This window comes from Ctenopharyngodon idella, chromosome 15 (assembly GCF_019924925.1).
Source record: "Ctenopharyngodon idella isolate HZGC_01 chromosome 15, HZGC01, whole genome shotgun sequence".
NCBI classification, from domain to species: Eukaryota; Metazoa; Chordata; class Actinopteri; order Cypriniformes; family Xenocyprididae; genus Ctenopharyngodon; species Ctenopharyngodon idella.
The window spans coordinates 16838815-16851200 of NC_067234.1; the positions used below are offsets into that span (position 1 = coordinate 16838815).

Consider the following 12386-nt stretch of genomic DNA (forward strand, 5'->3'; position numbering starts at 1 on the left):
CTGCTGCAGTTCTAATACAGTAATACTAATAACATCATATGTATGAGTTAAATGATTGGCTCAAAAGATGTTTCTAAACTCAGTGATCGTTATGTATGTGGCAGCATTCAAGGCATTTACCAGGCCATGTCTGCAACTGAGATTAATGGGAATGCCAAAAAATCTTAAGCACTTAATAAAATGACTATGCTACACAATGTTAAAAGTCACAAGCGTTTGTAAGTGCTCCATGTGGAACTGTAAACATTTTGAGTCTTATTTCTAGAATTTCCTAAAAGAAAGGAAAAAAGAAACAATGTTCAAGTGATTTTTATTGTACAGATAGAAAGATCTCTTTAGCTTTACAAGGAAAAGCATTGCATAATTTTCTGTGGTATTATTTTCACTAGGCCTCTTGAGTGTATTAGTGTCCAGGGAACAGATTAATTGGCTCTCTTGGACCTCTTGTCTCAGGTCTGCATTGTTTTTCTTACTGTATCTGTTAGCAGCAAGATTACTGTCGTAACTGTTCCATAATCATGACTGTATATGTTATTTCTTACAGACAAACAACTGTAATGTAAAAACAAAAGTCTGAAAATAATCACGTTTAATAATGACAATAGCAACAGCACAGTGTAACATTGATAGACCTGAAAATATTTGCGTGAATTAAATTATTCAAATATTCAAATTCCAAAGAAAACAATTCTAAATGTTCAGCATTACAGCCAGTAATCGAGAAGCATAAAATAAAATAATATAATTTAAAAAAAAATGAGATAAAGTGAACTAAAATAAAATAGAAGAATATGCTTTAGACATTATTTCTTCATTTGTTATGGAGATGTTTTCAATCGTTCACTGTAAAAAAAATAAAAAGTTGAGTAAACTTTAAAATAAAGGAACACTGCTGGATTTATGCTGTAGAATCACAGGACTAATAATTAATAATATTAAATGAGTTGTTCATCATCTATTTGTTTTGTAACCATGTTCATCAGTGATTAGATTCTAGTTGAAATCAGGCCCCTAGATGATGATTATGTCACCATCGATAGTTAACCATCATTGGGGCTCTGTTCTTTGTACTGTTGACAATTTGACATGATCCAGCATTGTTAGGTTCTTTGAAGCTCATCCTGGAGTTTCTGTTATAGCAACAAGCCCGTAAGCTCAAACCTGCTCAGGAGCAGGTTTATTGGGTAGACAAGATTTGAATGCATGTTTTTAAAGGTATAAGTCTGTCCCAGCCATTACAAGAGCATTGAACCAAGGAAATGAATAATTAAAATCATAAACGAAAATATGTTTTTATATACATAATAATAATAATTTTGAATTTAACTGCAGATAACTTAAAAACAAACTTAAAAAATGTATCTGCTGATTAGAAATATGTTTAATGAAACTTAAGAAGCTTTATCCGCTTTACGTGTAAAATTACATGAATCGCTACTCTTGGCATTGAAAATAGTATAAAACCTGTACAAATAATAGAAATCATTTATATTTCTTATCTTATACAGTGCTCAGAGTAAATGAGTACACCCCCTTTGAAAAGTAACATTTTAAACAATATCAATAAACACAAAAACAATTTCCAAAATGTTGACAAGACTAAGTTTTATAAAACATCTGTTTAACTTATAACATGAAAGTAAGGTTAATAATATAACTTAGAGAACATAATTTTCAGTTTGACTCAAGTTAGGGTGATGCAAAAATGAGTAAACCCCACTGAAAGTCTCTGGAGCAAAGCTAAATTTTAGACTACAAATGTCTAATTTAACAAGAATTCAAGCACAGGTGAGTCTAATTCTTCATTACACAGGTGTCCAGCAGACAGCTTACTATAAAAGGATGTTAAAACCCCTTCCCATTTCACGCTGTCAGCAATGGCACCACATGGAAGAGAAATGTCACAAGACCTGAGAAAGAAAATCATTTCTTTACACCAGAAAGGTGAAGGCTACAAGAAGATCAGCAAGGCTTTACTTATCAGTCAGAATACTGTAGCAAATGTGGTACAAAAATTTTAAAAAGATGGAACTGCAACCATCTCACAGAGACGTCCAGGTCGTCCACGGAAGTTAACACCTCGACAGGAGTGTCTTCTGATGAGAAGGGTTGAAGAAAATCGGCATGCAAGTTCACTGCAGTTATCTAAAGAAGTAGAAAGCCAAACTGGGGTGACACAATACGGCGTACACTGCAGAGGAACGGCATGCATGGGTGCCGTCCACGAAAGAAACCTCTCCTAAATCCCAGACACAAAAAAGCCCGCCTAGAGTTTGCCAGGGCCCATGCTGACAAAGATGAAGACTACTGGGACTCTATACTCTGGAGTGATGAGACCAAGATAAATGTTTTTGGAACTGATGGCTTCAAAACTTTATGGCGTCGCAAAGAAAAATGCATGGTGCCTACAGTGACACATGGTGGTGACAGTGTCCTTATGTGGGGCTGCATGAGTGCTGCTGGTGTCAGGAGCTGTGTTTCATTGATGGCATCATGAATTCACAGATGTACTGCTCTATACTGAAAGAGAAGATGCTAGCATCACTCCGTGCCCTTGGTCGTCGTGCACTTTTCCAACATGACAATGATCCTAAACACATTTCTGAAGAAGAACAGGGTGAAAGTGATTCAGTGGCTCCTGATCTGAACCCAATCGAACACCTATGGGGAATTCTGAAGAGACAAGTTGAGCATCACTCTCCATCCAGCATCCAGTCTCTAAAAGAGCTCATTCTTGAAGAATGGAAAAAGATAGATGTTGCAAAATGTCGCCAACTTTTTCATTCCATGCCTAGAAGACTTGGTGCTGTCATTAAAAATCATGGAGGCCATACAAAGTACTAGATGTAGTAGGTTTTGTTGTGGGGTGTACTCATTTTTGCATCACCCTAATTTGAGTAAAACTGAAAAATGTGTTCTCTAAGTTATATTATTAACCTTACTTTCATGTTATAAGTTAAACCGATGTTATATTAAACTCAGTCTTGTCAACATTTTGGAAATTGTTTTTGTGTTCATTTAGATATTGTTTAAAATGTTACTTTTCAAAGGGGGTGTACTCATTTACGCTGAGCACTGTATAATCATATATATTAAAATTTAATCCTAAATAAAAGGATATTAAAAATATCCTGGCTCTTCCAAGCTTTATAATAGTAGTGAATGACGCTCACGATTTTGAAGCCCAAAAAAGCACATCCATTCATCATAAAACAAATCCACATGGCTCCAGGGGGTTAATAAAGGCCTTCTGAAGTGAAGTGATGGGTTTTTGTAAGAAAAATATCCATATTTAAAACTTCATAACTATAATAACCAGCTTCAGACAAACATTGAAGTTGACTTACGACAGAAGCGTAACCTGTGACGCAACGTATGACGTAGGACGACGGAGTATGCGAGAGTAGAAGCTTCTCACGGTTCAAACAAATCTGGGTAACAAACTCAAGCTCCTCTACTCTAATACTGAAATCCTTAAACATTTCTATTTAAAAATTCTCATTTTAGACTTCTAATTCGTGATGAGTGTTTTGTTTTGCTCTATCCTCTGCGCTTCCGAGTTTGACAATATGTCACGTGTCGCATCAGAGGTTACACTTCTACCGTAAGCTGACTTTTGTACAGATGTTTGTCGGAAGCTGGTTATTATAGTTTATGAAGTTGTAAATATGGATATTTTTTCTTACAAAAACCCAGAGCTCTGCTTGTTTACAATGCTTGTTGTTTGAATAAGTAAAGCATTTTCTTTACAAGAAATATATAAAGGGCAATGTTTTATGGGTTTGAGGAGCAAAAAAGAGTGTCTAATGCTGCCTTCACATGCTATCCGAAATATCATAATTCCCATAATTCCAATGAAATATGTTCACAGTACTTAAGGTCTTAATGTACTTGCAGAGGAGGACTGATTTTACTTAAGTTTTTAATTTTAAGTCAAAAATTGGTTGGCACAACTACTGGAGCTGAGAACTCAGAAATGCCTTGCAGTCAGTTGCTTTATTTATTTATTTTTTATTATTTATTATATTTACATTTGCTCAACATTTTATTTCTCAATAAAAACCATACCTATTGATTTATATGTGACTATTGATGAGTATTATTGTGACTAAATCTTCAGCATACTTATTTAAAATTTTTATAAAGCATTATACAATTCTATACACCTTTTTAATGCATTTTTTTGCAATGTAGTATCTGACACAATAATGTTAAACAGAAATGAGGTGGATATACTCTTTCTTATCCTTCAGCGGCCTCTAGTGGCAGTAGTTTACTATTACAAGTTAATTTGGTGACAAGTTTTTGTCTGGTTGCTGGTAATGGTCTTGGGTTCACTGTTTTTTCTTGACTGATAATATAAATTTCATGAGCTTTATAACTTTTTTTGTGATTAACTTAAACACTGGCACTGCTATAACAGCTAGTTGGCTAGGTTATTGGTACAGTTACATAATTCACGCACAAGATCATATCTTCAGAAGTCGTTCAGCCTTAAGAATTTGGCAGAAATCAACATAGGGTTTTTCTGAGCACCATGCCTTTGACACTTGTTGTCGTTACTAGGGCTGCGACTTTAAGAAACAGGTAATGGCCACTTTGTAACCTGATAAGAGGCTTTAATAAATGATGGAGCAGTATCTGGGTTCACTATTGCCACTGTTGTTGCTGTTTGCATTTCCAAGGACAGAACCCAGCTGAACAAAGATAAACGAGCTAAAAACACTTTTGGTCAGCATTCTGTGATCGATTAACCTAAGGATGAATCCTGAGTAGTAAGTAGTTATGCCTCTAAAGATTATTAGGGTACTAGTTTTGTTTGTTTGTTTGTTTGTTTACAATACACTGCATTGCTAACGGTCAGCAGACTTTCTTTAGTTACAATGACTAGAGAAGAATTCTGCTCTCTAGTTTGTGCCATTACTGCTAGTATTATATAATGAGTAAATAAAAATGCAGCGTACATTGAGCATGAACACTAGGACAGTGACTTTGTTAATAATATGATGTTTTTCACAGTGACTACCTGTTCAAATTGCTGCTGATTGGGGACTCTGGTGTGGGAAAGTCATGTTTACTCCTACGGTTTGCTGTAAGCTAAGTCATTTTTTCCCCTTTATGTGTTTTCAGTACCCGTCATTTTCTGTTTGGAGGTTCTTCATTCATTTAGTTCACACCAAAATATAAATTCTGTACATTATTGACTCATCTTCATGGCATTTCAAATCTATATGCTGTTTTTTTGGGTTTTTTTTTTTTTTAAACAATTACATTTTTAAAGAATCTGTTTTAGAAGTGTCCACCATTTTATGTTTAGAAATGAGTTGGTACTTCTGTTGATGACACTTATTCCACCAGGATGACACCTATACAGAGAGCTACATCAGCACTATTGGAGTAGATTTCAAAATCAGAACTATTGAAATGGAGGGGAAGACTGTGAAACTGCAGATCGTGAGTATAGAAATGTATTAAAATTCATATTCAGAGTCAACTAGTTGGTTTGTGCCTGGCTATGCCTGAGTTGCTTTATTGTGTTTGATCCAGTTATTAGTTCTGTTTTAAACAAACCCCTGTGGAACAAAAACATTTCAAATCAAATTATTATTGTACAGTGACAATAACTGATCATTTGCCAATTAATGACTATCCAATCGCTTGGGTTGGTCCCAATGGAGCAAAAAGGCCCTAAATGCCTGGATGAGGATTGATATTCACATCTTCTTAATGTTTTTGCAAACAACATTGAGCTATTTTTAAACATGTGCCATGCTTTTCTCCGTCCTGAAGTGGGATACAGCAGGGCAAGAGCGATTTCGAACAATAACATCCAGCTATTATCGAGGGGCTCATGGGATTATAATTGTCTATGATGTCACTGAGCAGGTAATACTTTTGAATATTACAAAATGTTTATTATTTTAGCATTTTGTGTACGAAGAATTACATAATAATAAAGTACTGTGTTTATACAGGAGTCTTTCAACAATGTGAAGCAGTGGTTAGAAGAAATTGATCGCTATGCATGTGAAAATGTCTCCAAGTTGCTAGTCGGTAACAAGTGTGACCTTTCCTCAAAAAAGGTGGTAGACTTTACCACAGCAAAGGTAAGCTCTCTGCTTATGCAAATTCATGGTGAGGTCTGTTCTACAGGATTGCCAGATCATTACATTTCATTTGTACTTTTTCAGGAATTTGCTGAGTCTCTCAAAATCCCATTCCTGGAGACAAGTGCCAAGAACGCTAACAACGTAGAGAAGGCATTTTTAACAATGGCCTCAGAAATCCAGAAGAGGATCGGGACGGACAGCGTTCAGAATGAAGCTGTTAAAATGGGATCTAAAATAAACAGTGCCCCCTTATGGCCTGGCGGAGAGAAGTCAGTAGCTGAGGAGGTCAGCTCTTGTTGCTAGTGCTCAATATCATTAAAATTCAGGGTAATATGAAAATTCATATTTTTTGTTTTTGTTCCTCTTTTCTTTCTTTTTCATTTTAAATGTAAAATAAGCCATTTACTTTATGTTTGCACATCCTAATGAGCTAATGAAGATGCATTTGGAAATGTTTCTGGTAATCATTTTCTGATCATGCATGCATTGTTCTATATTTAATGCTCTTTCATCTTTTTGGTGATGGACATAACCTATAAGCATACACTACTTTTTAAAAGTTTTTGAAAGAAGCTTCTTATGCTTACAAGGCTGTATTCATTTGATCAAAAGACAGTAATATAGTAAAATATTATTACAATTTAAAATAACTGTTTTACACTTTAATATATTTTAAAAATGTAATTATATCCTGTGATGGCAAAGCAGCTATTATTCCAGTCTTCAGTGTCACATGATCCATCAGAAATTATTAAAATATGATTTTGTGCTCAAGTTTCTTATCATCATTGTTGAAAACAGTTGTGCTGCAATAGTTTTGTGGAAACCATGATACATTTTTTTCAGTACTATTTGATAAATAGAAAGTTTTAAAGAACAGCATTCATTTGAAATATATATATATATATATATATATATTAATAGAATATAAGTTTTTGTCTTTACTCTAAAAGTCTCTTTTGATCAGTTGAAAGCATAAAAGTATTAATTTCTTAAATCTTACTGACCCCAAACTTTTGCACGGTAGCATATAAATTGCTGATACTATATCACCTGTTTTTAAAATTAAAACAATACTATGAAATCTAAGGAAAGTTCAGCTTAAAATATATTTACTTTTCAATTTCTCAAAAAATAAAAATGTATATATACATTACATTTTTAACTTCTTCTGAGCATACAAGAACCTTCTGATTGTTTTGAGCTTCATTTACATACGGTAATCAAGCAGTTCTGCACTCTCACTGTGCAGTACATATACAGAAGTGTTTGCACTGCATACAAAGCTAAATAAACACTCGGATCAACCATGTGCTAAATATTATATGCACAGGTAAAGCACTGGCCCAAGAGTTGTGCATGACACTACATCATATGTGTCTCAGAATCAAAAAGAAAATAAACAATAAATCATTATTTCGTGGATCTCATTAGTAAAATAACAGTCAAGTATTCATACAATTAAGTAGATTTGATATACATTCATAATTTGATGATCAAATTCTGACATTTAGTTGAATATATAATATTCATTTTTATAACATTTCAACATTTTTGAACGGTGCTTATCTTAATTTATAATCATAGCTCTAAAAGGGTAAAACTTTTTTAGGTCAAGCATTGAAAATGGAATCAAACACGGAACATTACAAAACAGCTCTGCTCAACTGACAAGATCACAACAACATATTTCATCACTGAACAGTTTCAGGCCTGTTTCATACAAATGAGCTTCACACTGATTCCTGCCTGGGTTACTTATTATTTATTAATAAAATTTATGTTCTTAAGTTTACAGACATTTCCATCAACCCTAAAACACATCACAATGCAATGCATAATTCGTGAGTATATGAGTAAAAAACCTGTGGAAAAATCAGTGCAGAAAATGTCTTCATATTAACACAGTACATCGGGCCTAATTATTTCTTTTGATATCAGGCGTCTTTTTTTAAACAAATGGGTGAATAGATCACTCCATCATTGTATGTTGCTCTTATGTTGATGATAAATACATTTCATTTTATTTTTAAAATTAAATAAGTTAAAGGATTAGTTCACTTCTGAATTCAAATTTCCTGATAATTTACTCACCCCCATGTCATCCAAGATGTTCATGCCTTTCTTTCTTCAGTTGAAAAGAAATTAATGTTTTTGAGGAAAACATTCCAGGATTTTTCTCCATATAGTGGACTTCACTGGGGTTCAACAGGTTGAAGGTCCAAATGTCAGTTTCAGTGCAGCTTCAAAGAGCTCTACACGATCCCAGACGAGGAATAAGGGTCTTATCTAGAGAAACCATCGGCCATTTTCAACAAAAAAAGTTAAATAATATACTTTTTAACCACAAATGCTCATCTAGCACTGCTCTGCGATCCACCACGCATGACGTAATCACGTTGGAAAGGCCACATGTGACATAGGCATTTTTAAAAATTGACCAATCATTTCACTAGATAAGACCCTTATTCCTTGGCTGGGATTGTGTAGAGCACTTCAAAGCTGCATTTAAACTGCAATTTGGACCTTCCACCCAGTGAACCCCACTGAAATATGGAGAAAAATCCTAGAATCCTGTTCCTCAAAAACCTTAATTTCTTTTCAGCTGAAGACATGAACATCTTGGAATACATAGGGGTGAGTAAATTATCGGGAAATTTTCATTCAGAAGTGAACTAATCCTTTAAGCACTTTCTATCTGTTTAGTGCTGATTTTAGCATGTAATGCACCTATAAAGTCTACTTTCATTGCTTCTTCTGGGACGCAGCACCACCCCATGCATTATAAAAGCTGTAACTTGTTAATATGGCCACCAAAAGAGATGAAACGGGCCTCCAACTGAAGTGTACAACGAGCTTATGTAAGAAGAGAAATTAAAAACCATCAGTACACATTATAACCAGGACTTTTTGCCAGTAAATCTAGCCATGTTGGCCAATTTCAGCCTCGTGCGTTCCCTCTCCTCTGGGCTTCTCTTTGAGGTGCACTCAAGTGTAGAGTCGGTCTCGAACGAGATGGCCGGGCCGCGTGAAAGCAAAGTCGTCCCCGTCTTCTCCTGAGACAGGGTGGTTGTTGGCGATTGCAGGACCAGCCTGCTCCGCATTGAGTGTCTGAGGCGTAGCAACAAAGGGTTGCGTTGAGGGTACAGCTCCCTCTCTGACCTGAAGCACAGGAAGCAGGCGGCACACAACATGCGGAAAATGTAGATCCAGCCGAGGTAGTGAAGCTCCACAATGTTCAAGAGGAAACAACCCAGGCTGATGCTAAACATAAAATTAAGGAAGATGGTCTTTTCGGTGGCTCGAGACACAAAACAATCAGTCCGTGTCGGGCAAGGGTATGTTTCACAGCGGAACAAATGAGGCACCTCAAATCCAAACAGGTAGTACTGACCGACAAGAAACGTGATCTCCAGGACGGAGCGGATCAGGACGTGAACAATATAGATAAGGAGAACCTGACTGGAGAGTGTGGTTGGATCCTTGCTAACCTCACCGAAATCATCCTGCAGTAGACTTTGCTCCACGCTTTCCTCATCCTGACCACCCCATTCTTCCCCCTGGGGTCCATATGGCAGTTTGACACCCTCCCCTTCCAGACGCCCAGGGTGCGTGACCTCTGCCTGCACCCTCTCCGTCTCCATCTTCTCATCTTTGGTGACTTTGTGCAGCACATAGATGATGTAGAAGATGGAGGGCGTTGAGACCAGCACAATCTGGAAGACCCAAAAGCGCAAGTGTGAGACGGGGGCGAAAGTGTCATAGCAGACATTGTTGCAGCCCGGCTGCAGTGTATTGCAGGTGAACTTGGACTGCTCGTCACTGTACACAGCGTCTCCCACCAGGGTCACCAGCAGTATGCGAAAGATCAGGAGCACCGTCAGCCAGATCTTACCGATGACCGTCGAATGATTCTGAACCTCTGTTAGAAAGCGGCCCAGAATTGACCAGTCCCCCATTTTTTAATCTGGAGAAAACAAGGAAATCGTGGAAAGGCAAAGACATTGTGTTATGCTGTCATCTAATATATTTTAAGTCAAATTCTTAAAGCTGCAGTCCGTATGTTTTGCCTCTTTGTCGCCATCTCTGTTTGAAACCTGCAATTGCAGTTATTTGCTGAATTATCATTTTTTCGTGGGTTGCGCATCGGCACGGCTCCTCAGCGTGGATGAATCTAATGTTTGCTGTCAATCACCACGTCTGTAAATACTGTACTTCAGAATCACAGATTGTAGTCTTGGAAGTATGACCAAAATAAGAATTTTCACTGGAAAATGTCATCTGAATAAGTAACAAATCTGCCACTTTTGTTCTGACCAACTGAGAAAAAAAGCATTACAATAAATCACGCTACCAATGGTAATTACATCTAACAATCGCTTAGCTCGGATCACGTCAAACCGTGCAAATTGTTATTATTGTTATACTTTCTCAAATTGTTAATGTTAACAACATCAGCATTGCGTGACTGTGTATTTAGTGTGTATTAGCGTTACCTGTAGATTTCAGTTTCTGTACAGTCTAATCTCTAACGTCAATTTGTCATACCATACAATCCGCCATCAAAATGATGTTTAATTATTCCAGCTGCTGTGAGAAAAGGCTATGAATGATCTGCTACCAGCAGCATCCTCACATGCCATATAGCCTACTAGCTGGGACTCGTTCTTTACGTAAACAGACGTGACGTAATGACGCAAAGACGAACGGCTGCATGCTTGAATTTCCCGGCGGAAACCTACCAGTACCACTCGAATTAGAAAACATTATTACAAGCTTACTGTTGTGAATCGGGTTAAAGTAAGGAGATAGTTTTGAACACTGGCTGGTTATATACTTGCTCAAAAGTTGATTTTAGATCATTTTTAACTAAAAAAAGTTACGGACTGCAGCTTTAAGAGAGTCAAATAATCTACTGTTTATGCAAATTAAATCAATATTTCAGAAACCTTCAGTTAGTGATGCCCAACATGTTATGTGCATTTCTTCATCATGCATAATTCAGGTTGTAAAATTGATTGATGTTTTGTGTAATCTATATCTCTTTGCGGTCATTATTTCATTTGGTAGGTCAATATGCATAAAATGGCTCACTCATTTAATGAAACTGTATAACATCATCACCATTACATTGATGAAAATAATAAAATAGACAAGAAAAAAAAAAAACACTTACCTTTGGTTAATTTGTCTTTTTTTGATACAAATTTGACAAAATGCGCAAAACATACAATTTCATTGCTACATTTGAAAAAGGGCTGTTTGTCAACTGGGAAGGGACCTCAATGTGAGAGCTGCGGGAAATGGGCTGACCACAGGCATCCATCCAAAACCCTCATTGTACTGTATTCAGACAAAGAGTCCCAATGTACAATGTCACAAAGATTTAAAAATACAATGGCATGCAACATCTCTGAATGTCCCTGAACAGTCAAATTGTTCAAAAGAAGCTGCTGGAATGGGGAAACAATGCTAATTCATGAGAGATTTTGTCCTATACCTGCGCTGAATGTGTGAAAGCTAATGAAATTATTTTCTGCATGATAAATTGTTACTCATATGCCATAATATGAAAATGATCCAAATGTAAAGTAAGTCAACTTTTTCGCATTGAAATGTATTATAAACACACAACATAACATTTCACCCTTTGGGTCAAAACAGCAAAACCAACAGTCTTTTAAAATAACATTAACTTTAAATCATGGAAAAGTTTAAACTGTGAACTTTAATTGAGAATATAAATATGCTTTAAGAACATAATATGCAATACAGCATATTTAACAGTGGTAAGAAAACAGCTATCTTTAAAGTTGCGTCTTGTGCTAGAGAATGGAAATATTTGATATGAAATTAAGCAAACTAAACAGACGGATGAACTTTACTGTAAACATTTTGCACAGCCTAATGTTTTCACTATCAAACCATCACACAATATCGACTTGCACAAACATAATTTGCATCTGCCTTGATTACTCATATTAGAATATTTTAAATTTGAGTACTTTGAGTGTTTCTTACTATATTTGTATGATTAAAAATTACATATAACTTTAATTTCTTATTTATTATTTTGTTTATTTTAATTATATATTATAAATATATGCCTAGTTTATACATTTTTATTATAAATAGTCTATTTTTAAATTAAACTCAACAACCTGTGGAGTACCAAAAAAAAAAAAGCTCTTGCTGGATAGATAGATTTTCCTTTTAGTATTATATGATTATTAATTCCTACATCGTGATAATTCAGTTTTGCTTTATAGTATGAAA

General features: G+C 35.7%; 2 protein-coding genes across 2 annotated transcripts; one reads left to right on the top strand and one right to left on the bottom strand.

Moving 5' to 3' along the window:
- Positions 1-4333: 4333 nt before the first annotated feature.
- zgc:171927 (uncharacterized protein LOC100124616 homolog) lies at positions 4334-6635 on the top strand. The gene is made up of 6 exons (XM_051861471.1): positions 4334-4775; positions 5020-5092; positions 5359-5454; positions 5791-5886; positions 5976-6107; positions 6192-6635. Exons 1-6 carry the CDS (start codon positions 4762-4764, stop codon positions 6411-6413), a joined length of 633 nt encoding a protein of 210 aa, XP_051717431.1. The 5' UTR covers positions 4334-4761; the 3' UTR covers positions 6414-6635.
- A 2124-nt stretch (positions 6636-8759) lies between these two features.
- LOC127495040 (gap junction delta-2 protein) lies at positions 8760-12026 on the bottom strand. Its single transcript, XM_051861426.1, has 2 exons — positions 11287-12026; positions 8760-10077 (listed from the first exon to the last, which is right to left on the bottom strand). Exon 2 carries the CDS (start codon positions 10067-10069, stop codon positions 9005-9007), a length of 1065 nt encoding a protein of 354 aa, XP_051717386.1. The 5' UTR covers positions 10070-10077; positions 11287-12026; the 3' UTR covers positions 8760-9004.
- Positions 12027-12386: the final 360 nt, after the last annotated feature.